The 27943-nt window shown below is 40.4% G+C and overlaps 1 protein-coding gene across 1 annotated transcript in view; it reads right to left on the bottom strand.

Moving 5' to 3' along the window:
- Positions 1-12583, bottom strand: part of MALRD1 (MAM and LDL receptor class A domain containing 1) — a 439697-nt gene extending 427114 nt beyond the window's left edge. The window contains exons 1-2 of the mRNA XM_075922485.1: positions 12306-12583; positions 3414-3554 (exon numbers count right to left, since the gene is read on the bottom strand). Coding sequence (XP_075778600.1) covers positions 3414-3554; positions 12306-12468 — 304 coding nt within the window. The 5' untranslated portion in view covers positions 12469-12583. The remainder of the gene's footprint in view (positions 1-3413; positions 3555-12305) is intronic.
- Positions 12584-27943: the final 15360 nt, after the last annotated feature.

The following is a 27943-nucleotide window of genomic DNA, read 5'->3' as shown; positions in this document are numbered from 1 at the left end:
AATTAATATGTAGCAGGTTTAAAACAAACAGAAGGAAGTGTTATCTTCACACAGCACAGTCAACCTATGGAAACTCCTTGTCAGAGGATATTGCAAAGACCAGCACTTTAACAGGGTTCAAAAAAGAACTAGATAAATTCATGGAGGGTAGGTCCATCAATATTTATTAGCTAGAATGGGTAGAAATGGTGTCCCTAGCCTCCGTTTGTCAGAGGCTGGAAATGGGTGACAGGGGAGAGATCACTTGAGTATTACTTGTTCTGTTCACTCCCTCTGTGGCATTTGGCATCGGCCACTTTCAGAAGACAGGATAATGGGCTAGATGGCCCTTTGATGTGACTCAGTATGGTCATTCTTATGTTCTTATTCCCATCCCTTTATTCCAGTTTTTTGCCACATCTTGACTTTTCATCACATCTCCTTCCTCCTAATCCACTGATTCGCAGTTCTGTCTTTGTCCAGCCAGTCCTAGTCTCCCTTTCTTAGCTCCCAATAACCACTCAGTTCTCCATACTAATGTTCCCCACCCCAGTTCCCATTTTCCCTCTCCTCCTTCCCAGCAGCTTTCTATTAATGGCAATGTTGTCACCTTGCCCTTCCCCCATCAGGCACTTGTCCCCTTTGTATTTGAATCAAGTAGCTTCCCCTGCCATACCTTGAGCTCAGCAAGAAGCATCTATTTGTCATTTTCTTCTTGGGTTTCAATTTTGCTCTTTTAAAGCATCAGAGGCAGAGAAACTAAAGCTGACACTTTTAAAGCCTTAAAAGACTCTAGTAATCACCATTTTCCTAGTTATTTAATTAAAAAACAATTTTAAAACAATAGAAACTCTATTTTCTTCTTGTTCCTTTCATACCATTCATTTTGTAGATCTTTTAGGCTACGGTTTATTATTTGTTTAGAATGATCCATATCTTGATTGTAGTTACTGGGCACTGAGCTTTTGCTGACTCTATAAATTGCTGCCTCACTCCTCTTAATATTCCAATTGATTTTCAAAATAGGCTTCCAAAACCTCTCATACAGAAGCAGATTGATTACTTGATAAGTATAAGAAGCCAGGAGACATCCAAGATTAACTCAAAAAAAGTTAATTAATCAAAAGATTCAGTCATGATTATCAAATGGATTTCCTATTTCACGAATGAGGGAAATTGCCTATAGACTGCACAGCTTAAATCATTGCTACAATTCAAGATCATTAAGGAAATGGGTTTGTGCTCCAGTGCAACCTTTGCTAAAATGGTAATTTAGTATGGGTCTAAATGGGACTATGCAAACACTGGGCTTATTAGAGGCAGCGTGGAGGTGCACCGTAATTAAAAGCTGAGCATGTTCCCAGTACTGTCGCCTCTGCCCAAGTCATCATCTGATTTAAGAATTATTTTTACATAGGTCTCTGCTGGTGACAGGTTATATCTGCATGAGCAAACAAAACACTACACGGGGCACTGTCGTGATGAGGTACTGGGACATTTAAACAGCATCTGTCTACAAGCGTTGAGTTTAGCGTGCTTAACCCCTTTGCATAAGAAGATGGTCAAGAAGCATCTCCACTCACACCCTAGGAAGCAGGGGTGTTGCCACAGGTGGGCTTGCACTCCCACTTTGCATCTAGGCCCACCTGCACAGCCCTCCTGGGCTCTTCTCATGCCCCAACACTTGTCCTGATCCTCCAGCCTTCCTGGCACTGCAGCTGGGCAGCAGAGTCTGAGCGCTGAGGCTTACCCCCTTCACCAATGGGCCCTTTTGGCTATGCCACTGCCAGGAGGTAGGGAGAAAGATGTAGTCATAGTCCTTGTATTCCCCTCAACATAAGGACAACTAAAGTCTTACCAGCATCACAGAAAAGAGACTAAGATAGGCAGAACTATGATCTGGACCCACTGTATTGGAGCTCTTCTTTTAGCCTGTCCAGAAGTACTCTCCTTGCACTCCTAGCATCTTTGTGCTGGCCAGGGCTTCTATGGCTCTGCAGTTGTAAGTGTCCACTTCCTCCTCCCACAGCGAACTGTGACCTGGTGATGCATTTGAGCCCTAAGCTTGATTCTAACCAATCCTACCAGTCTCTCATTTCATTTCACTTTTAAAGGCACTCAGTTAAATAAACAGCTCTATCTAAATATCTTCATTCTAAAAGCAACAAACAAGTTCAGGTTTCACTTTCCAGATCATTTGACTGTTAAATTTCAGTTTAAGGAGATGTTTTAAAAAGTATGTTAAATACAACAATAAGGTAGATTAAATGGTGTGTGGGGGGGGGGGGGGAGGTGGGGTGTATACACACAGTACATGAAGTATGGCCATTTCTTTACTATTAACAAAGGTTCACAGAGTAGGGAGAGCCAGAAAGAGAAAACACTCATGCTAAGTGGCTCCTACTAAGTGATTATGTAAATATTCATAGGAATCAACTCTTCCCGGTGAACTTTGATTTTATGCTGCTATCAATTATGATAGCAAAAATTGTTCCCTTTAACAATACATCCAAGAACTCATTTCTCATCACACAAATGCTTTTTTTAGATTCTGTGCAGTAACCATAATAAAACAAATTTCAAAGTAAATTGCAGGTTAAGTCACTGAGAGCAGGAAAGGCCACAAACTTGAAAAGTTATCGTAAGCAGATAAACACTCAAATCCCCTAGACAATCAGAACTGACATCTGTGAAAGTGAAAGATTACCATTTGGTCTCCCTCCTTAGATTAGCAGAAGAAACAAGAATCAGAGGGCCCAATTCTTCTACCATTTTGTCCCATGCACCTATATATCAGAGCGTATGAGCATTAATGCAATTAGTATGCTCAGGAAGCAGTGATTCTGGATTTGTAGTGTTTAGCCAAAAATGTGGCTTGGATGGTAGTGGAACAAAAGGTGTAAAGAGCTTTAAATGAGTTTGGATAAAGCAGAAATAAAGCCAGAAAAAAACTGGAAGAAATTACACAGGTGATCTTGGTCCTATTGATTGAAGGGCTCTGTCTACCTTTTTGTACTAAGAATTGCAGTTGATGGGTTCTCTCAAATCTTCAGTGGATTCTGAATGTCTAAACAGGTCAGAAATGCTTTTTTCTTCTTGCTGGCAAGCACATTGTAAACTTCTCTTTCAGATGTAGGCGCCACCAGTTATGTAAGCTTTTGCTCTATCCAAATATGATTGCTCTGCAATGCTGTTCATGAGGCTTACTCTTTAAGTCCACTTGGAAATGTCATGTATTGCAGAATTCTGCTTCCTACATAGAACATACTATATTTTACCTAGTATTTCAGAAACAATGCAATTATAAATCATATGACTAAGCACCCCTAGACACAAAAATTCTACCTCACACACCGTAACTGCAAGCCTATTGTTCAAGGTCGGAGTTCAGAAAGACATGGTTATTCCTTTTTTAAAATATAGGTGACTCTTACCAGTCTTATTCCCATTGTGGTCAGAATGTGGAGATCCCATGCTGGTCAGGCCATTTCTCCTAGTCCATCCAGTCTGTAAGTCCCAATCATGTAACATATTGCACGGCTTAGTTTCAAAGTCACATGTTTCATAAGAGGCACCTAATCAAAGAGGACTGTTGTCAGAAACTGCATGCAGGAAAGGTTTGAGTCATTGAGCAAATATATAATACAACCATACACAGTGAAATAGGTACAAATGAATGTATACATCATTAGTTATAACTAAGGCTACAATTTAGTCATAGAGGTCACGGCAGTCTCAGATTCTATGAATTTACCAGACTTGTATGACTTCATGTGGGCCCTGGGTCCCTGCCATGCAACTTGAGTTGGGGTCTACACCCAGGGCTGGTTTGTATGGTGATTTTTAGCACAAGTCATGGACAGGTCATAGGTTCCACAAATTTTTCATTATTGCCTGTAACTTACTAAAAAGAACCATGACAAAACCTTACCCTTAGTTATAACTTACAAAGAACTCAGACATATCCTAACATGCCTTCCAGAACAAATGAGAAAGACTTTCTAAATGTTAGACCAAACACAATGAGCAAGAGCATTAAACAAAGCAGTGAACATAACAGAGAAAGGAGTCTGAAGGTTGCAAAACAAAAGTCAATGTCTATCCCCTGGAGGATTTCATATCCTCTTTTACTACTGCAGATGTAATTCAGGCTCTTGGCCCACTACATGTAAGGTCCCATATATATTTTCATCCATCTCTACAAATGTACAGGAAACTGTGCAGGCAAGCAAAAAATATTTTGTTTGCATAAAATTGTTCTTAAGACATACTGCAAATATCACCAAATTATCATTTACTTCAAATACTTTAATACACACTATTACTCATGTTAGCACTGGGCTTTCTCAAGTATCAGTGAAGATTAAACACTAGGCAATAACCATTGAACACAAATAATTTAAGTCCCCTGTTTTTTGTGTTGCTGTATTAAACCCTGGATTTTTAGCAGCATGGTTATAACATTAGGAAAGCATGAGCTCAGTCCCAGAAATCTTCATGGCTTAATCCTGGAAGTGGGCGTAATCTCATCAGTGGATGGATAGGGCATGCAGTACTGACCAGCTGGCATTCGGTACCCTTCATGACTAAATCTGACAAATGCTCAGTTCTCTTTGGGGTGCCAGTTTGATAGGGCCAGCAGCACCAGAGGCATCTTCAGGAGTGGAGGAAGAGCTCAACCAGAAGGTAGGATAATGCTCCATGCAGTCCCCCCCCCCCCTTCCTTATTCTTGTTCGCCACATGTTGTTAAGGGAGGGTTTTCTTTCTTTTTCCCCTTTCCCTTTATCCCACTGCCCAGCCTGGGGAATGGGTGAGACATTGTATATCTTATCTGGACACCACAGCATGCCCCATTGATCACTGTTTGGTACTGATTGGATTGGGTGACTAAAAAAGCAGGAGGTGGGGGTGATTACTGCAAATTACTGCTAGGGTAAGTCACCATTTTGAAGGCTCTGATTCAATAGCAGCTATGGCTGCCAAATGAGAGAAGTGGAGCAGCAACTGTAGGGTCACTGCCAGAGCAGAAGATATTCATCTAGCAACTTAGAGCAACTGAGCTGCTCCCAGGTTCCTTAAGCAGGCCCAGTGGTGCCCTCTCAGAAGTTTAAAGAAGAGTGGCCACTCTGGCAACTTAAACTCATATTATGGCTGGTAAAGTACTTCCAGCTCCAGGAACTAACCGCTGTAAATTGGGACCAGAAAATCCAGAAGATTCAGAGAGGGGAAACAAGAACAACCACTGAAAGAAGGAACTTGTGTCCAGTGGAGAAACTGCTGGCTGATCCCCCTGCTTCAGCCAGTGAGCCTATGGGGCAGCAGGTGGAGGCAGTTTTTCCTCTGCATTGGGGGATCCTCATCAGGTGATAATGCCTTTGGAAATTAAGAACATAAGAATAGCATACTGGGTCAGATCAAAGGTCCATCTAGCCCAGTAGCCTGTCTGCCGACAGTGGCCAATACCAGATGTCCCAGAGGGATGGAACACAACAGGTAATCATCATGTGATCCCTCCCCTGTCACCCACCTCCAGAGAAACATAGGCTAGGGCCACCATTCCTACCCATCCTGAGAATAGCCATTGATGGACATAATCTCCATGAATCTATCTAGCTCTTTTTTGAACCCTGTTTAAGTCTTAGCCTTCACAACATCTTCTGGCATGGTATTACTTCCCTATGGACAGTTCAAAATACAGGGCTATTGGTGAGATGTTTCCACCTGGATCCCATGGCCCATACCCACTAATGGAGTGGCTGGGTCTGATTCTGGCACAGTAGGGGAATCTCTCCCTGGTTTAGAAGGTGGCAGTTCTGCCCTCCAGACCTCCCCACTTCATTTACTTAGGATTCACGATTGCTGTTGACCCTTCTTTCTGCATGGCATGCTGTCCCTCCTTTGATCCTGCACTGAACAGAAGGATATATGAAGGAGCTTGGATAGAAAAAAATGGTATGAAGTCAGACTTCAGACTTGCTGCTTATGTACCCCTTTGACTTTGATCTTTTAGGATTTCAATTCATGGAACAATTTTATTTGAACAAAGTTACACCAATGGGATACTTGTCCTCCTCATCCTACACAGCCTTCAAAAATCTCAGTTCTGTGTGAGTACCTGTGCCAGTCAGGATAACAGATTTCAGGATCATATAATCATAGGATTATAGAATCCCAAGGCTAGAAGAGACTTTAGGAGGTCATTGAGTCCAGCTCCATACCCAAAGCAGGACCAACTCCAACTAAATCATCCCAGCCAAGACTTTAAAACCGCTAGAGATGGAGATTCCACCACCTCCTTAGGTAACCCATTCCAGTGCTTCATGACACTCTTAGGGAAATAGTTTGTCCAAATATCCAACCCAGACCTCCCCCACTGTAATTTGAGACCATTGCTCCTTATTCTGCCATCTGTGTCTACTGAGAACAACCCCTCTCCATCCTCTTTGGAACCTCTCTTCAGGAAGTTGAAGGCTGCTATCAAATCCCCTCTCACTCTTCTCTTCTGCAGACTAAATAAGCTCAGATCCCTCAGACCCCCCTCATAGGTCATGTGCTCCAGCTCCCTAATCATTTTGGTTGCCCTCTGCCAGACCATCTCCAATGCATCCACCTCCTTTCTATACTTGGGTTCTCAGAACAGACACAATACTCCAGATGTGGCCTCACCAGTGCAAAATAAAGGGGAATAATAACTTCTCTACATCTTCTCTAGAGGTGCTCCTCCTAATGCACTCCAATGTGCCATTAGCCTTCTTGGATATAAGGGCACCCTGCTGACTCATATCCAGCTTTTCATCCATTGTAATTCCCAGGTCCCTTTCTGCTGAACTGCTACTTAATCAGTCAGTCCCCAGCCTGTAACAATGCTTGGGATTCTTCCATCCCAAGTGCAGGACTCTGCACTTGTCCTTGTTGAACCACATCAGACTTATTTTTGGCCCAATCTTCCAATTTGTCTAGGTTACACTGGACCCAGGAGTGGGAGAGATAGCTCAGTGGCTTGAGCATTGGCCTGCTAGAGAAGGTATTAGGTAATAGAAGGTATTTATTTTTGAACAAAGGGATTCCCCAATCTTTGGACTGGGTCTTTAGTCTGCAGTCATCTAGAAGGTTGGCCATTTTCAACAGGAAATGGCAGGAAGCATAAGGGATCTGTTGAAAAAGGCTTTCTTTCATGACAGACCCCACTCCAGACTGCCACTTTTTGCAGACAAACAGCTGAGTTGGCAAAACACAGTGGCCATTTTTATGCAAATTAGGCACAGGATATTTAAATCCCTGCCTCATTTTCAATGTCGACCTGCCTAATCTGCATCCCTCTGCCGACAGAGGGATGCAGTCTAGACATACCCCAGGAGAGATGAGCAAGAGTGCTGATGAGAAGTAAAATCAGGAAAGTTAATTAAAATACTTCCCTGATTAATTGTGTTTTCTAAGGGGCAAGCTATGCTAAATTCTCAATTGTTCAGAAACAATCTTCACTCACTGCTATATTGGCTTCTACAATCAACTCTCTGCTTATCCTTTCGAGAGCATTGTACCCAAATATTTGGATGATAACAAACCTGTATTATTATATTTTTAATCTACGTGTGGGTTATTACAAATTATATATTTTATTACTTTAAACTAACCATTATACTTTTGAATAATATAAGCACTATATACAGATGAACAGACATTCTTTCCTTAATGTGTTTATTATATAAATTTTAACATTAGCTTTCATCAAAATTTATTGGGCACGTGAAAAGGTATCTGGCAAAAATCTGGCTCAGCGCTAGATATCCCCTTTTTAGCTGCCTGATTTATTAGGGAAAGAGAAGATGACTGTGAAATCACATAGTGCCCATCATTCACTCTATGGCAGGATGTTTTCATTTCCAGCAGGTGATCATTATTCACTTGGGAGAAAATGGTTTGGGCACAGAAAAAAGGGCTTATTTTGATCACTAGAATAAAGAGGGCTCTCAGCCACATTTCATCTATTTTCCCTAAAATAGTCTTGAACTGCTGAGAGATTCTATCCAAAGCAAGTTTGGTGAGGAGTCTCCAGGTCTGACAACCTTGACCAAGACAAGAAAGAAGTGAATTGTGAAACAGGCAAGCATATAAATGACAAGGGCACATAATTATTTCCCATAAAAGAATTAAATGTAACATCCTTCTCTTCCCCAACAAATGTTGTTTAGAGAAGATGAAGTACATCTATCCAACAATGGATGGGATATTTTCTTGGAAGACCTCAAACAATCAGTGGATTCCTCTCTAAATGCCCAATGGCGTAGAAGTGTGTAAGATACTCAAACTGACTGCTGTTGTCTCCTGCCATGAGTTTTAGTGTGGCTGATATGATAACAAGTGTCTGATTGAGGTCCCTTTAAGGGAATGGACTGCTTGAGCATTGGTCAATGCACAGTGCGGATCTCTCCTCCCTCCAGCATGGAGAAAGGAAGTGGATCGTGGCTGACTTTAGTCAGGGTTCAGGGTTGGCTTTCATACCTAGCCTTAAGTTTTTAGAAACTAGGTCCATGGTGCAAGTTTTGTTCCACAATGGAATTTTGGGAGGTAACTGAAGGGAGATAACCACAGTTGTATAATAGTTTTAAACACAGTTGTATTAAACCATAATATAGTGTATGTCTCTCTTTGTACCTTCATCAGTTCAACACACTGATTAGTTCTGAGGCACAAAAGAGGGAGCAGACTGCACTGGCGTAGACATTCTGGTATAGATTAATGTGTATATTAGCTGAGCCAGCTCTTGATTTTTTGTTGTTGTTTTCATCTTTGGTTATGTGCTATATCTTCCAGTGGCTGAAAAGCATGTGAATGGTTCATTATCAGAAACACTGCTGGAGCATAGTTGCCTCATTATACGAAATAAAATGAATCACACACAGTCTTATCTCAATAGATTTTCCATAGTTGAAAAACCAAATTAAAAACAAACAAGTTAGAATAAGAAGCAAAGTGTTTCGTTTTGAGTTAAAACTCTTGATCACATATGATTATTCTTTTAAAAAGATCAGTTCTATTTATTTTCACAGAACATCTAATTAGAAGTTGTCTAACAATTTGCTGGGAGATAAATTTACACAGATAAAATTACTGTTTGAGGACTCCTTTTATCAGGGGCTGGAAATGAATGACAGAAGAGGGATCATGTGATGATTACCTGTTCTGTTCACTCCCTTTGGGGCATCTGGCATTGGACACTGTCAGAAGACAGGATACTGGGCAAGATGGACCATTGGCCTAACTCAATATGGCCATTCTTATGTTCTTATGGAAGAGGAAGGGAGGGAAAAGAAATGTGTGGGTTGTTTCCGACACATTTTTTCTCAGAATTATAAATAAAACAAAATCTTTTAAGTTATCCCTAAATTTAAAAATCCGTCTAAATCTCAATAGAGAAACAAACAACAGTTCAGGTTTAACAGTATCTATTTCATTTTGATAATCCTTCCCAGAAACAGGAAACATTGCATTACACTAGCAAAGAATTTTTTATAAGAAGATACTGCCCCAACAAAGAAAATATGTATTTTGTACTTAACCGTTGGTTTGGTTGAACTAGAAGATAGAAATGGCTTATGTCTGCAGGATATACATTTTCAGTTAAAATAGTGTGTATATTTTTAATGGCTCCTTGAGTGCTTTTGGAGAGTTAAACATTTAGCCAACACACATGCTTTTTATATGTATCATTTTCAAGAGTGCTATCTTGGGAAAGCAATATATGTTTTTAAAACAGCAGTTTTCATTCCTTCAGCCCTCCCACCTCCCCACTCAATGAATATTTTGCAACAGAAGCTCACAGCTTAAAGGTAATTTTATATTATATTTCCCTCCCTCTATCAAGCACACACAGCTTAGATGTGAAAGAGAAAAAGATTAGAACAAAATGGTAATAAAAGTATAACACTTGAAGCTCCAGTCCTACGATCTGGCCCATGCAGCTAAACCCCTTATTTCCACATGGAGATCAAATGAAATCAGTTACGCTCTGCATTAGCTCAGGGGTCCACCCATTCACCTCACAGTGCAGTTTTGGGGCCTCAACAAAAGACAACCCCAGACAAAGACTTTGAATCTGAATAGTTCTGACTGTCAGTGGGCAATGAATGGCCTATATTTCAAAATCAAAACCCAGATCTGGATCTGATTTTAATTGGGGCTTATAGGGCATTTGAATCTTGTATAGGAAAGTAGTCCAGAATAACTGTTTTGTACTAGCTGTCCATGTGAACATAATTATTCCATGTTCAAGTCCCTTTATGCAGTTTAGCTTAATCCACACGAAGGCATTTCTGATGTGGAATAAGTGTCGTCAATGAGGAATAAGTATTTTACTTTAAATTCACACAATAGACATTGTAGACTAATCTGATCTAAAACCTCAGATGCAGATGCTCCCAAACTCTGGGGGCTAGGTGATTGAAATACAAATTTCCAATTTTGTGGCTCTCCCAACTCTAATTTAAATTCACGTCTGTTTCCTTTCTAGATCTGTTCCCTGGCTCCTGAGATAGAATTTCTATAGAGGAGTCCTCTGGTGTTTCTTATTCCCTCTCCTGTTTTCTCATGAATAAGTCTCCTAGGGTATGTCCAGAAGAAATACTCCAAAATAGCTTATTTTGAAATAGCACATCTACACTGCAGGGAAGCCTCAAAATTAGTCTGAGGCAGGCTTCCCTAATGTGGACATGCTACCTTGATTTAGAGCCCCAGGAGGCAAAGGAGTAATTAGTTGAATGGCCCTGGGGAGGAGCTATTTTGAAATAGCAGCACTGGAGCATCCACACTACAACTATTTTGAAATAGCTATTTCAGAATAGGTATTATTCCTCCTGGAATGAGGTTTACAGAAGTCAGAATAAATTGTCAAAATAACAGAATTGCTGTGTAAACATTGTTATTTCAAAATAATGTCAGTTATTTCAAAGTAACTGTGCTGTGTAGGCACACCCCTAGAGCACAATTATGTATGCAGCTCAATAAGAGTGTATAAAGAAATGCCATAGACATTAATAAAAAATACACGTTTTCTTTTACATTATACCAAAGTGGCAAGGAGTGTATTTTAGTGACCTATCTGCCCTGAGAAAATATTCTTCTGTAGAGGAAACAACAGCTAGGGACCACTACATACTCAAACTGAACTTTTCAGGTATAACTTGACATAGTATTCAAACGTCTCGTGTTCAAACTGCTATTGTATTGAAACTTCCCAAGGTACATGCTTGGCTCTACATTTGTGAGGGGCGCAGTCTATGAGCTTAATTTTTTGTCTGGTAATTCACAATCCTATTTATTTTAACATAGCATACTGCATACAGAATGCTTAACCTTTGGTTTGGTTGAACTAGAAGATGAAAGTGGCTTATGTCTGCAGGATACATATTTTTAAACCTGTAACATGCTAATGAAAAAAAAGAAGGTTTTTTGGAAGTTCTGCCATGAGGGAAACTCTTTGGTAGAACTTGGAGACACTGAAGTTTTCAAGTTTAAAATAATTAAAAAAAAAAAATCAGGAATTCCAAACTCCTCCTTGTGCTCCAGGAAAAGGTCCTCAGAGAACAGGCCTCTTTTGTGCCACACATTCTTGTATAACATTTGCAATGTAGATTAATGTTGTAGCAAAAATAAATTTCCGCTGAAAATTCAATTCAACAAGCTAATTTGAAGCCAGATTCAGTGGATTTAGATTGTATGGATGGCTGTTTTAGAGGTAGGTGACCATTGCTACATTCAGAAACATCTCAGATTATTAGTCCAAAGCTATAAGTTCATAATTTTTTTATTTGTTTGTTCACTTAGTTCTTTGTGTGAGCTCTAGCCATGTTACTTAGATCACTCTTCCCATAACAAAACTGAAACATATATTATTTAACTGTCATGGACCTGCAAAAATTTATCAACATTTTTTCAAAAATTATTTTTAGAATAGACATGGCTTCTAGGGAGGAAACTTTGTATCTAGCTAACATTTAACACATTTTGACTCTACTAAGCAGGTGTGAATGAACGGAAAGTGGGGTTCAGAAGGAGTTCTAAAAGTAGTGGTGAATCTTGAATAAGAAAAATAAAGACATTCATCTTTAGATATCAACTGATATTTAAGCAGATAGCATAAGGCAAGACATAAGCAGGTAAAAGAAAATAGATAAAGTGAAAAAGCTACATTTCAACGAAGTTTAATTCAAAAGGAAATTTTGTGCCCTTCTGCTCACTGTTAGTTATAAGTACAGCTATTGAACTGTACTAAAAAACCCGAAAACCTTTGCTTCATTTCTGATGAAGCGAACTGAGAGCTACTTACATTGTTTTTCATCACTGCTGTCTTCACACTGGTTGGTGAGATTGCACTCTTTCTTTGGTGGAACAGAAAATCCATTGTCACATCGGAAGTCATCTCCTGTGAATGGTTGAACGATTACAAGAGTGAGACAACACCAGAAACCAAATAAGCTGACTTTTTTCATTGGATATGCTACCCTCCAGGCTTTCTACTCTGAAGAGAGCTATTGCAGCAATCTAGTACTGGTCAAGACGTGTCCATGCAAACCCAGGCTGACACATGTTGCTTTAAAACTTTATTTTCTAGAGTAGCACATGTTTTGAGTTTGATACTCTGACAAAACATGCTCTGCATGAGGCAGTTACTTTTGAACCCTTTATAGGTGTGTCTTTAGAAAATATGTAACCGATTTGAATCACTTTTTTATGACTAGTGGGCTTGTTTTGTTGCACTATTATGCAAACCAAGTGTATATCATTAACTCGATTGGAATTATTGCCTGATGACTGGCAAAAATTTCTGGTTAGTAAACAACATAAGCACACATAGTATAATCAGACAGTTAGCAACATTCCTCAAGGCCTTTTTTGCCTTTTCTTGAAATAATCTGGCAGTAATGCTTAAGTATAAGTAATTTATGAAGAACATTATGCATGAACTGTAGAGATGTGGCAAATAAATTCAAGCATTGGTTTTAATATCAAAGTGATGACAAGTGACTGATCTATGGAGAATGAGAATTTGTATACCCTGCCCACTATCATGCAGTTTCTGAGGGTTGCTTGTATACACACTATTATAAGCTCAAATGATGGATGTCAATCAAACTACTTTGGGGTTGGTTTGAGTTTTAGCCTTCTGTATGTGAATTATTTCTAATTTGTGCAAATGTACTGTATATTCACAAATATTCTCCACATAGGTCATTTGAACAAAGGTGAGCCTACATGTTGCATATACTGCTCACTTTGGCTGCTAAATATTCACGAAGTTTATTTGGTCACCTTACTTACATGCCATTGATTCTGCCTCCTAACAAAATGAACACAGGAGAATAATTAATAAATAGTGTACTTGGACTACACCCTTCTGCACAGATCATCGTGAGGATGAATATTAAACATTCAGGATCTGTGAACATATTTACAAATACATAGCAGATATTCAGATATCTCCTAACAATAAACAATAAGACCCTCAAAACAGCAGCAAACCAAGCGTTTCCCATGAATCCATGTAAGAACCAACCACAATCATTGCCCCAGGAGTATCAAGGAATGGAGATGAAGGTTAGCGCTGACTCCTCTGCCCCTATGTGTTGACCAGTGGAGCTGGGCAGCTGCTGGGCAGGGGAAGGAAGTAAGCTGCACCTCTGGAAGTGGTGCATCAATGTGCATGCTCCCCAGGGGCAGAGCAGCTTTGCATCATTCCCAATCCTGGCTGGCATTGTTCCCTGTAAGGTGCATGCCTTCGCAGGCGTGCATAAGGATTTTTAGGCCTGCCCATCTCCTCAGCAGAGCTGCCACCCACCGGGCTGCCCTGGCCCTAGATTCAGCCCTTACCACACAGCCAACAGCTCCAGTCCAGGAGGAGTGGTGGCTCCTTTGGTGGTTCCGACCAGGGCCACAGCCGGAGGCATGTCATGGGTGGCGGCAGCTCCTCCAGTGACCCCAGCCAAGGCCAGAGGTGTATCGTAGGTGGCAGCTGCTCGTCTGGTAGCCCCAGCTGGGGACAGAGCTAGAGCTGCATCTCAGGTGGCCGATGATGCTCCTCCAGTGGCCCTGGTTGGGGCCAGGGCTGGGTACAGAGCCGGAGTCATGTTGCAGGCAGCAGCCATTCCTCCAGGGGCTGAGACTCAGGCCTGAGATGCCATGTGTTGGTCTTAAATGAAATAAACTGGCAACCTCTACCCAGGCCTCTCCATAACCACAGTCATCCTTGTTGTGGACAGCTCTCAGCAGAGAACAGTGGACAGCTCTCAGCTGTGGCCTGTTAGCAGCGGTGCCTTGGTGAAGCTAGCTCTGGTAAGTATATCAGATAGATACATGTGAGCAATTAGGGATGCGATAGACTAATAGAATATAATTTATTAATGTGTGAATCAGAGTAGACACACTCTCCTCTCAATATATATTATTCTTTTTGTATCTAATCTCTCACACATATATTTGCATATATTAGGTAGCAATAAATGACACCTGCATATGTACTAGGAGAAATAAACATAACATGTCTGTCACACATCTGTATGTGTGTGTGAAAACTCCACACTGTGTACGTGATTGAAAAGCATTGAATTGGACACACAGAGAAACTCACTCAGCAATCTCATTAATGTAGTCTGGAGGGTGGATCCATTTAGATACATGTTTCTAAAGAATAGTCTGGCTGGAAGTTCTAGGGTGCTGCAGACACATTTCTTAGTATGTGTCTGGATCCCTTGCCCTCCCTTCCCCCCCCAAAAGAAAAATCAACTTGCCACCTGCTAGATGAGGTAGGGTATTTAAATTAGTACTTGTGTGCCCTGGAAATGTATGAGAGTGCTAAGAAATAAGCATTAGCTGTAACCAAGACGGTTCAAAGTGTAAGCTCCTCTTAACTTCATTTGTTCAGAAGTAGCGCCGGGAGCATTAGGTGATGGGTTTTACTATAACCAGATAATTAATAATCATTGGATGTATTTGTTTGTTTTCTTCATTATTTATGGATGGCAGTTTTTTAAAGCTAGGTAGCCCGTGTCTTTTATGTAAGGCTCCTGTCATTTAGTGTAGACATGTGTTTCAGATTGTAGCCCTGTATGTGTGTGTGGCCAAGAGAATGTGAAATTTGTGCATGTGGAGTTGTATGCCTCTAAATGTGTGTTGTGAATTAGGGGTTGTGTTAACGTGTATATTGTCCATGTGTTGAGAGAGTGTAGGCATTTTGTGTACATTATTAGTTTCCCTCTCGGTGTTGTACGAGTTTGTGGTCAGTGTGTGTTGTCATCTGAGCAGTGTATGAGTTTGTGTGTCTTTTGGTTCCAATGGGGCTTTCTGTTCCCAGGCTATGTTAGATTGTGCATTAGTGTGTAGTTCCATAGGTAGATTGTGTAGCAGTGTGTTGCGTTAGTTTGTGCATGATGCGGTGTGGGTGCTTGTGTTTCATCTCTATATTAAGCTGTGTGGCCCATGAGCAGGGGGACGGAATAGACACACTGAAATCAAGTGTTCTAATAGTGGTAAAGGATGCACAGGATGGGGGTGTAGGGACTGGGGAGCCTATGGATGCAGGAACAGTGGGAGCAAGGCTGAGTGGGAGTGGGACTGGGTGGTTTTCAGGGTGGGTAGGTTCAGGGTCATGCACCTTAATTATCCCTTGTTTTAAGGGTTTTTTTCTGTAACAATTTAAAATGTTATATATTTTGGTAGTAATTGGTGGGTGCCATAGTGGCACATATCCGAACAAACGCACATGACATCAAGATTGGTGCACAAGACAAAACTCACTCTGCTGAGAAAATCTTAGAAGGAACACTGCTGGTTGGATGTACATGGCACAAATGAGCCGTAAGTCTGTATCACCTCAACATAGGTGGACAAAATAACATTATAAACATAAGACATGCAAGTAATCCTACTGCTGTTGCTATCTGATTTGCTCCTATAGTTCACTCCTGCAGAACTCACCAAACAAACAATAACATTCAAGCCACTCATAGCCAAAGCCAACTTTCATTTATACTCTGTGGAGCCATGAAATGCAGCTCTGATTGAGGAATGGATGAATTAGTTTTGAAATGCAATCACTGCTTGAGCCCAGGTACCCCTTTCATTAGAAATTAAGCACTGCCCTTGCCAGATATTAACAGCTGCTGTAACTTAGACCTGCCTGCAGCCTCAATGCACAGGAACTCATCTTGCACACAGCCAGTCAAGGACTCAGCAAAAGTGACCTTGCACCATTCTGAACCTCATTTCTGAGCTGCACAAGGTGGTCTTCAATAGCCACGGAAGACCTAGCCCTTAACTGTTAGGACCTATTTTGCTTTTACACCATGTGAAATTTCTCCACATGAGAAAACTACACAGGAACTCCTTTTATTAATTTAGGCTGTCAGTCACATATATGCTGCAGCAAAATGAGCAGCCTTTTGCTACTACCTCAATTGTTCTCTGAAACACGGTGGAGAAGAACCAAGGAGGTGAGCGTAGAACAAGGCTGACAGTATCAGTATTATATAATGGAAAGTTTAAATCAAGATGGCCTAGCCAGACAGGATGATCTGCTGGATCATTTGAAATGAAAGGTGACTGGAGCATGGAAGATACTACAGGTGCTTTATTCTGAAAAGGTTGTTACCTACCAGTTCTGTGTTCTTGGGGATCCTTCTGTCCCCAGGCTTTCCTTGAAAGAAATCAGTCAAAAAACTCTTCTGGACATGAGTGATCAGACTAAGGAAACTCTCCTACCTTCATTTGCATCAAATATGGGACAGGGAGGCCTCTCAAATAACACACAGAATGGAGAACAGAGATCCCAAGGCAAGAACGGCACTGAACTGTGGGACCAGAGAAGCAGGAAAGCACTGTATGATGGGGAATCTCAACTCCAGATGTTAAACTCCGGTGCCTGCATGCACCTAGCTGAGTAGTTAGCAGACCAATTCTAGTAATAAAATCTTTTATTGGCATCCAAAACACAGAAGCTACCTAATTGCAGTATGAGCTCCCTTGAGAAAAAACACCACCTATAGCCAGGAATGATCAATTTCTATTTTCTAGCCTGAACACGACAACTTTGGTATACTCCTGTGAGTTATCAATTTGCCCATAAACAAATCTAGTGTTCTCCCTTGAACTATTGTTCTTTCCCTACAAAAGCCCTGCATGTGCTCAAATAAAGTGGTCAGATGCCTGGATCCAAAATCTGCATCAGTTCCATTGGGACTTTACCTCCTAACTAATCATGCTGGGGGTCTATCTGTCTCCAGCACTCCAGATTATTACCTACCACCACCAACTAGGAACCCCAACTGATTCAAGCTTCAAGGACTGGTGAGAACCTAACTCTCTCTCAGTATAGCCTTCTAACCCTCATTTGTGTGGTCAGTTGTAGTTTTCTAAACCTGACTTTTGCAGTCAAATTTAAATTAGATTTAATATTAAATGTAAAGGTAAAACTCATGGAATACAGTAAACCTACTGGAACCAGAAATGGGGGCAGGTATTAAATTGTAGCTACTTCTCTGTTGTATTTCTAAACCTGACAACAATTGCTTTCTGCTGATGCTGAGAGAGCTGTCACGTGTTATTTCACAGGGAGTGATAGGTAATATTCTAACGGTTTTGTTCATTTGGCTCCCCTTATATGGTTATTACCTGGCATTAAATAACTTGCATAGTTAAACTGGTTGTCTTTCCCACTCTCCTGTGGGTGTTTTTAGCTTCTCAGTTTGCTCTGCAGCAACACTTCTCATAGAGAAGCTAAAGAACTATGCAGTGCCTAAAAATCCTGTGGGGTTTGCTCATCATGTAGGTTTCTACCAGAACAATTGTAATGTGAAAGTGGGGAGAGGGACATGCTGAGCCTGGGGCATGTGATAGTGGCAGCCTGGAAGTGCTGTTTGACCAAGCTTGCTGAGTCCAAGAACATATAAGGGGTTAGCTTGGAAGTCATGATTAATCCAGTCATCTCAGACACATTTTGTTATTGTGTGTGCGCACATGTTCATCTGGTTCTAGGGCTGGAAGAACCTAGGTTCTGTAGGATAGTTCCATTGGGAGGAAACTGGTAGAAGAAGAGTTCCATATGAGAACACCAGTAGCACGTTGATAGAATTACCAACCTCACCCCCACCAAAAAATAACCTTAATCAGTGAGTATATTCCAGAGTAACAGGGAATCTGGTAAAATAGTGCAGATTAGAATTTACACCCCTCTAGTGTGGAGTAATGCACAATGCAGACAAGCCCTTAATCTTTGCCATACAACAGGAAAGATCTGGGATCTTAAGTTTTTCAAGTCTTGCCCAGATCAACAGTGACAAAATATAACTGTTGACTGAAGACTGTTCGGTAGCCTCTGTGAAATGAGTGTGTGTTCCCAGTGATCAAATGCTGACACCAATGAAAATGCCATATCAAGTGATAATTCCATTTGGCCCTTGTAATCTCACTGGCAAATTCACGGAAATTAAATTGGACTCCCTCCTTCAGAAATGGTCTCACCATGCCAGCATTGAGATATTAGTTTAGCTCTGTTGGGAAGCTTGTGTTATTTACACATGCAGTACGTGCTTGCTTGCTAGTCAAAGAACTTCAGCCTTAATGCCAATTAAGGTTGAAGCTCTGGACCATTCCAGATCAAATCATTTTTGGAAAATTTAGAACATAAATGCTTTAAGTGGAGAATCAATGCCAGTTTAGAAATATTCATTGATGGTATCTGTGGCAGACTTTTCAAAGCTTGACATTCTGCCCTTACTTTTAATCATCATTAAGTATGTATTCCATTAAAATCAGTATTTGACACTGTTCATCCTACATAGGGCTCTCTCTGACCTCTGGAAGCATTTTTAAAAAGATCTTCAAGCATAAGGGACAGCCTATAGCACAGGAATAAGTCTGCAATATGTTCATAAGGATGTCCTACGTCAGTCATAAATCCTGCAGCACAGAGTGCTGTAAATGTTCCTTAGCAACACCGGCAGTCTCCATCAACACAAACACAGGAACAATTTGGTTTCATAGCATAACAGAGAATTATCCCCACACAGCATTCTCCCCAGTAAGGGAGCAACCCACAGGCCGTAGGATAGGACACCAGCCATGCCAGATTTGAGATCAAAGGTTGTTTCCTTATCTTCACTCTGCCCCTTCTTATCCTTAGAACAGATAAGGTGAGTCTGTGCCACTGTCCCCTGCAATAAGACTTATTTATCTAGAACTCAGGCATAGAAACTTACATTGCACAGCTAGAAACTCTTGAAGCCCTTTGAAACAATTCAGAACTCCTTCCTTACAATGGCCTCCTTATTCTGAAAACTTACCCTTAAGCAGTAGTGAAAGAGAAATAGTTTCTAAAAACCAATCCTAACTCAAAACTAAAACACTTTATTGTGCAGATTTCAGTTTCTTTCAAATACAGATTCATCTGTACCCACCTGAAACCACATAAACTCTATTACATACCCACCAAATTTGAGCCAGTTGGAGTGACACTGGAAGAAAACACATATATGGCTTCATAATTGGCCATGCTAGCAGACATCACATAATCTGTGCTCTGCCTGTCAGAGAAATAGTTGCCTCTTTTCCTGGGGTGCTCTATTTATTAGTCTTTTGACAGAACTGAAACAATCCACAAAATCCCAGCAAGGATATATTTAACTAGCATGTCTCTTCCACAAACTTCCAATTTCAGTAAACAACTATGTGTTTAAAATACCCAAGAACAGAATGAAAATATTTCCCCAAACTATGTGGACAAGAAAACTCTTTAATGTTTTTGGTTTTGAACAAATCACTTCCCAGAAAACAACAACAAGTATAAGTATAATTGCAGACACAAACATTTATTATTTCTCTCTTGTTATTTCAATGATCTGTAAAATTTCAAAGCAAATAAAATAAATTAAGTTTTTCTGCCCAGAGATATTTGTATATTTATTAACTGGAAAGTTCCTCCTATACTGTAATATTTCCTGTATAATTTGCTAGGAGTCAAATTATTATTGAAATCTTTTGAGGAAATAAAGAAATGAGGTCCTGCTAAAATAAAGGGGTTACATATTCTGTGACACAACAACAAATATGCTAGAAAATAAATTCCAGGTTCTACTGCATAGAGACAGACATCAAGCCAGAAAGCAACTGCTATCCACACACAGCTAATTATAAAATGAAGATCCTCCTTGGAGAGCAGAATTCCCACACAGTATATCATAATTTCAGAACTTTGATCAAGAGGCACAAATCCTATAAAACCTACAAGGAAGAAGGATCAATATTACCTATCACCTGGTGATACAAATCCCTGAAATGAGGAACATCAGAAGCATATTTTCACAAATGTAAAAAATAATCTTTCCTTGGGGAACAAAGTATAGTGGTAAAATCATAGACATTGCCTGAAGACAAACACTTATATGAATGCAAATTTGTATTGTGGCAATGATAGAAATCCTGCATTGAAGGTAGATATTCATTATTATAATTAGTTTTGAAGTCTGCCCGAAGGCAGTTTCCAGTTGCTTTGGTCCAGGTCTCTACAATTTGTCACTCTCCCTCTGTGATCATAACAATTGATAAGTTCCCTTTTAACACTGTGCCTCCAGGCAGTACATCTAACTGCAGGACATATTTATCTTTTTGGTAAATAGTTGAATGATGCATCAGACCTTCACATTGCATAATAGCAGCCAAATTCTCAAAAGGTTTAGAAGTTCAGGTACACCAAAACAAGTTCAGGTTCCTATACATATCTTTCAACTTCTTTGCTTTGTAAACTCTCTCCCCTATCTCCCCAAGTTTGTGCTCTGATCCTGCTTTCATCCCCTCCCTCATACCCATTCTCCTCATTTCAGCTACTCAAACTCATAAGCTACCTTTCTCAAATTAAGGACTTGCCTGTCTCTTAAGCCAACTCTCCCCACAGTCTACTGTCCAATTATCACCTCTAATACTATTAACTCACAGACATTTCCCCTTCCCCACCTCTAATATCATTAACTTACTGGCATTCACCTTCCTTCCCCCCCCCCCCCCCCACATTCCCCTTCTGTTCTGTAATGTGATTTGTCCTTTTCATGTGTGTTCATTTTTTTAAATTGTATCCTTTGGTATATATGGTTGTGACTGTTTTCTTCCATTATTTGATCTGAGGAAGTGGGTCTGGCCCACGAAAGCTCATCATCTAATAAACCATCTTGTTAGTCTTTAAAGTGCTACATTGTCCTGCATTTTGCACAGTCTACTGCATCTTCTGGATACAGTCCAGCTGTCTTCCTTAAATGCTGAATGCAATCTACTCAAGAAAACTTTTGTAAGCATAAGAGAAAGCATATGAAGAAGGACGTGTATATTTTTATTTCTTTTCTCATCCCTTTTATAAAGAAGGCTTATGTTATACTAGAAACCAGCAAGCAGCAGCAGCAATCTGAGACATAACAGTTCAACAGAGCTACTGCAACATTTTATTTTTATATATATATATATATATATATATATATATATATATATATATATATATATAGGATGTTGAAAAATAGTGTTTTGTTCAAATATAGCTAACAATGAAAAATGTCCTTTTAAAAGATTATTTGTGGGCTTTGCTAATTATTTTTTGTGCTTTGCACCTTTGATTATTATGATGAAAAATTACAAAAAAGTCTTTTGACCAAAAATGGGGGAGGGGAGAAATGTTGAAGTTTTGTGGGTATGACATTTTTTTCCCACCATCAGCTCCACAGACTCAGCCATGTACATAGCATGAAAGAACGCACATTTCCCCACAGTTCTGAGAATATACACAAGCAGAGAAAAAGTCATTCTGAAAGTGAATGAAGCCTTATGAACAATCTGCTGAAAAAGAGCATTGCAAAATCCCTGGGTGTAGAAGGAGAAAAACAAAGCCCTGGAAAATGGGAACTAAAGGAGTGCAAAGGCATGGGCCATTCCTACATGTCCAGTAAGGTCCTGCCTTAATTGTCTGCAATTAGGACAGCAATAGGTTCACTCTAACAGCACAGGGTAAGGAGAAACCAACATACACTAACAAAATAGCATCTCCCCATTTAACAAGATTTCAGGCCAGGAACAATTACAATAGACAGCTCAGAAGGACAATGGTTCCGAGTTCCCTAACTCAGATGTCACAAAACAAAGTGTGAGTCAGGTTAGGCTAAATTTCCACCACCTGCAAGCAAAACCACCACACACTACAGCCAGAATGGTTTCTATTCCCCTCTCCCTGTCTCAGCTTTCTGCTCCTGTTTAAACAGCCCTGTACTAGAGCAGGGCACAGCCTCCTTGATGACACCCCAGGATGTCTTTGCCATAGACTCCTGTCCTGTCTATGCCTTAGGACATGCCTCCACAGGAACTGAGAGGTCTAATTCCCAGACTGGGTAAACATACCTACACTAGCTCCCCAGATGTGTTCATATATTCCTTACCTAATATTATTGTGAAATATAGACACAAATACTAAGGACAGTGTGAGCTAGCTTTCATTTAATATTTCACATGTCTTTCTTTGAATGTACATACTAGAATGAAGGTATTCCCATAACTCCCTTGCCTGTTACCATTAAGGAGTACTTGGGTCACAGATTTCAAAGCATTTTTGTTAAACCAGTGTAAAAGGGTTGAGTGTGGTCACTCTTATTTGGTTTAAAATAAGGCTTATCTTTAATCAAGTCTTAACTCACTTAAACTAAATAAAAATAAACTTGCTTTAAAACAAATTGAGAGAGTCTATGAAGCCTTTTTCACTGTCTTAAAGGAATCAGTTTTTTAAAAAAATCACAATTTAACTGAAACAGGAACTTTTTTTGCATAGACAAGTCCTATTGTCAAGAGAGCCCAGTCTTGATGATCCAAATAGGTTTTGACATGAGACTGCCGGGTAGAAGAAAATACATATTTTACCTATTTTTCAAGTTAAAAGATGCAAAATAATCTATTTATAATGCTGTGCACCATGTTCCTAGTAATTCTCATGAAATTTCTGTAAATCTAGTGACTGCCAACAAGTTACACAAAATCGTCAATGTAAACTTCTAACATTAGTTTCATTGTCTGAAAACAATATTAGAAATCGGCTGGCAGCACAGTATCCCTGCTGGGCAAATTCTTTCCCAAGGGGAAACGTAGTTACAGCTTCTGAGGACTGAAAATTTCATTAAATTTAATATGTCCTTGGAATGCTAAAACTACAATGGTATCAGATTGGAAAGTATAGCAGCAGCATAAGTCCTTTTAATACACAATCCCATTTGACTCCATGCTTATTCAATTTTTATAAACATGAACTTTAATATATGTAACCTTCCAAAATTCATCAACCATTTAAATAATGGAATATAAAGTTCACTTAAGTTTACAGACTATTCCAAGCTAGAAGGTGTTACAAGAGCTTTGGAGGATAGGATTATAATTCAGAATGATCTGGACAAACTAGGGAAATGGTCTGAGATAAACAGGATGAAATTAAATAAGGACAAATGCAAAATACTCCACTTAGGAAGGAACAATCAGTTGCACACATACTGAATGTGAAATGATTGTCTAGGAAGGATTACTGTGGAAAGAGTTCTAGGGGTCATAGTGGACGACAAGCTAAATATGAGTCAACAGTATGCTATTGGGAAAAAAAAAAGCAAACATCCTCAGAAACATTAAATGCATGTCCACACAGTTGCACGTAGCTTGAAATCAGCTACGCAATTTAAGCTATGCAAATTGTGTAGCTTATTTTGAGATAGCCTATTTCAAACTTTGACGCTGTCTACACAGCGCTATTCTTGCATTTTCCTTATTCCTCATGTAATGAGGCTTACAGGAAGCTGGAATAAGATGCTTGTTATTTCAAATCTATTTAGAAATAATGGGTGTGCTGTTCAGACGTGCACATGCTATTCCAGGATAACAGACATTATCCTGAAATGGTGCTGTTGTGTAGATGTACCCTAACAGGAGCACTGTAAGCAAAACATGGGAAATAATTTTTCCACTCTACTGTGTGCTGATTATACCTCAACTAGAGTACTGTGTCCAGGTCTGGATATCGCATTTCAGATAAATGTGGACAAATTGGAGAAGGTCCATAGAAGAACTACAAAAATGATTATAGGTCTAAAAAACATGGTCTCTGGAGAAAGACTGAAAGAATTGGGTTTATTTAGTTTAGAAAAGAGAAGACTGAAAGGGGACATAACTTTCAAGTACTTAAAAGGTTGCTACAAAGAGGAGGGAGAAAAATCATCTTTACTTTCTGATGATAGGACAAGAAGCAATAGGGTCAAATTGCAGGAAATGAAATTTATGTTGAATATTAGGAAAAACTTCCTAACTGTCAGAGTAGTTAAGCACTGGAATAAATTGCCTGCAGAGGTTGTGGTGTCTACATCATTGGAGATTTTTAAGAGTTGGTTAGACAAATAATAATCAGGGATGATCTAGGTGTTGCTTGGCCCTGTCATAAGTACAGGGGACTGAATTTGATAACTGTTGTGGTTCTTTCCAGTTCTAGTATTCTATGATTCTAAGCGTGCTTATGTAACTCAAAAATCTGGTGTGATTCACTGTCCCATGTAGTTGGCACTTAAGACCACTTAGAGAAATTTTATGATTTTTCCAGATTTCAATGGCCAAATTCAAATGGAATTCTATTAATGAAGAAATAAGCAGTTGCCGTAGCCCTTGACTTGCTCTGTATTTAATGAGCATTGACAAGCTTTTTTATTTTTATGTGGAAGGCAGTAATTGCACACCATCTGCTCCTAGTTAAATGGAACAAATTCAATTGTTAGATTACAAATGTAAACACTAAATATAAATACATTGGGCTGAAATAGACCCCGGGCAAATCTTCCCTTCCCCTCCCAATTGCTAGTAAGAGCTAATAGAATCAATTTGAATCTGAGTTAAATCTAATATATAAACCAGAGCATGACACGCCTCAAACACCACATTGAAAATTAATGTGCTTTTGTATATTGGTAATGTGTGATATTACAATTGATAGGCTGAGCTTTGCTGATCTCATACTTAAAATCATAGATAAAAAAATCTATGCAGAATAATTGGCCTGGTCTTGTGAGGTGCTGAGCACCCTCAATTCCCTTTGAAGTCATTGATAGTTTAAAGCATTCAGCACCCTGCAAAATCAGGCTCTGTAACAGCACTATCCCTGACACTTGCCACAGATCATCAGCAAAATTGACCCATTAAAATAACACCTTTTGGTACATGAAACAAATGTGTAAAGTACCCACCCGTGCAGTTATAACTTGAACATGAAGCCTGTTGAATATTCATTTCCACTTCCCCTTTTCCCCCGAAAAAGGCAAAGGTCATTTTCCAAATGTGCCGCTGTAAATTTTTCAGCCTTAGAATAGCTAGAGAGGCGGACAAACCCCTGAGCAAATGGCTCCGTGGTAAACCAGATTGAGACAGCTGAATCAACTAGGGGACACATCATAGATTTCAGCTAGGGGACACATTGCAATAAGATTGTAAGTAGCACAATGGATGTACTTTTAATGAGAGTATAGAGTTTAAGAGGAGATGAGAAAGACTGATAGAAATAAGAACAAAACCTAAAGAAGGAAATACAAAACACTAATCTGCCCCTCCATCAGTCACGAGGGTGGAGAACCTCTGGATGCCCACCTAATATGGCTCACAAGGATCAGCTGATGGCAAGCTGCCAGATGCTTTGTATAACTGAGTGTCTGCAAGCAGAGCTGCTCTCAGCTCCTATTCGCCATGGTTCACTATTCCTGGCCAATGGGAGCTGCAGGAAGTGGTGGCTGGATCTGCGCTGCTTCTTTCAGCTCCCATTGGCTGGGAGTGGTGAACCACCACCAATGGGAACTCAGAGCAGCTGTGCCTATGGACACCCAAAATGTCTGCTGGCTAGGCAGGGCCTAACCCTGACAAACCATATCCAGCCTGCAAGCTAGAAGTACCTCATCCCAATCACGTGCTATAATTCGTATATTTGCCTAAAGGGTTCATAAATTTAAAAAGGTCTTAAAGAATACAGTCATCTTGTCCATTTCCCTCTGCAATCCAAAGTATTGCCTGGGGTCAGAGAACACCTAATGGACCTTAATCTCAATGCAAGTGCCTAGACCGAACACTGCCTGCAGCAGCTTAGAAATGCAATTGCAGAGAAAGTCCTGCTCAGTCCCAAGCTGGAGCATGCCCAATGTGAATATCTTCCAGAAATTTAACTGCTAAAATCTAAGTCTCTGCTGAACATGTGAGAACTTCAATATGGTAAAGTAATAAGCCTTTGAAAATTGGAGTGGCTTTTCAGGATATGAAAAGACCTGTCTGACAAAAAAGCCAACCCCCTACCAAATTTCAAGTCTATTCCCGAAGCTTAGGGGCAATTGTGCTAAAAAAGACACCTTTTTATTAGCATGGACAAAACAGCATATATTTCTCTAAGGCTCTGTCTACACTGCAGGGTTTTTGCACGAGAAGCTTTTTGCAGAAGAGATCTTCTGCAAAAACACGTCCACACCTCAAAAGCTCATTGCAAAAGTGATGTGCTTTTGTGCAAGAGAGCGTCCACACTGCATGGACGCTCTTGCACATGAAAGCTTTGATGGCCATTCACAGAATGGCCATCAGAGCACCTGTACAAAAGCTGTAGCTCAAAAAGGAGTTAGTCCTCATAGGGAGAGGAATAAGTCTACCGGCAAAAGCCTCTGTCCTTTCGATTTACTGTAATTTTTTTGTTTTGTACAAAAAAAAAATCACTTGAGGTGTGGATGCTCTTCCAGTTTTTTGCACAAAAACAACTGTGTGTATGCTGTGACCATAAGACCCACAACCAAGGAGGCTCCATTTCCAATCTAAAGGTAGGAGCATTAGTTGCTGCCTCTCCATGAGTCCTCTGAAATAATTTCCAGCCATTTAATTCAAATAATCATCCCCCTCCCCCCCTTAATGGATTTTACTGGGCACAGGAGTCTGTGATAGTGGAACCAGTTGCAGGATAGGGACCTTAGTAACAACATGTTTGTAAGGTCGCTATGCAGTACTTCCAACACAATTTTGGAATCAAGTGTGCATGGGCAGCAACCCATGCCCTGCCCCTTCTGCCTGAGCCATTCCTTCAAAACACGTTACAGGTTGGACCTCCCTGGTCTGGCATCCTCAGGACCTGACTGGTCCTGAACGAGGGATTTTGCCAGACCAGGGGAGGTTTGCTGCCACCAGCCTACCAGCCTGTTGCCTTTCCCAGCTGCCGGCACAACCGAGGGGCCCCCAGGATTCCCAACCACTGCCAAGTACAGACGATAATCCCTACGGCTGAGGCTCAGCTGCCATCGGCCCCACTGCAGCTGAAATTGGTGCAGATCACCAGAAGCCGGGATCCCCCGCCACCGCTGGCCACACTGCTGCCAGCACAGCCTGAGATCCCCCCCCCCCCCCTTGCTGGGGCTTTGGACGGGGATACCTAAGCAGGCATCCCCAGCTGCTACTGGTTCCACTACTGCCAATCTGGCTGAGAATCCCCAGACAAGGATGTTGCCAGACCAGGGAGTTCAGAATTTGAGAAGCTAAACCTGTACAGCCCTCAGTACCTGTACAGCTGAACCTGTGCAGTCCCTTTTCATCTAGGTTGTGTCACTTTCCCAGATCGAGAGAGAGAAACTATCATGTGCTTGTCACAGAAAAGAAATGGGGCTCTTCTCCCCCCCCCAAAATTAACATATTTCAAGGATTTCATACAATTTAATCAACCTCCCCCTTTTGCTGAATAGCTCTGAAGTAGCATTATATGCACATCAGTTTTGATTTAAAAAATTAGCCTCTCTTATATGTGACAAACTATCAGTTCTGCAAAAATATGTCCAATAAAAATGTGTTTGACATGTTTGCAACTGTGCACTAGTATCTGAAATAGAAATCAGGAATAAAAATGCCTATGTATGATAG

This window comes from Pelodiscus sinensis, chromosome 2 (assembly GCF_049634645.1).
Source record: "Pelodiscus sinensis isolate JC-2024 chromosome 2, ASM4963464v1, whole genome shotgun sequence".
Classification (NCBI taxonomy): Eukaryota; Metazoa; Chordata; order Testudines; family Trionychidae; genus Pelodiscus; species Pelodiscus sinensis.
This window is presented reverse-complemented; position numbering and strand designations above follow the sequence as displayed.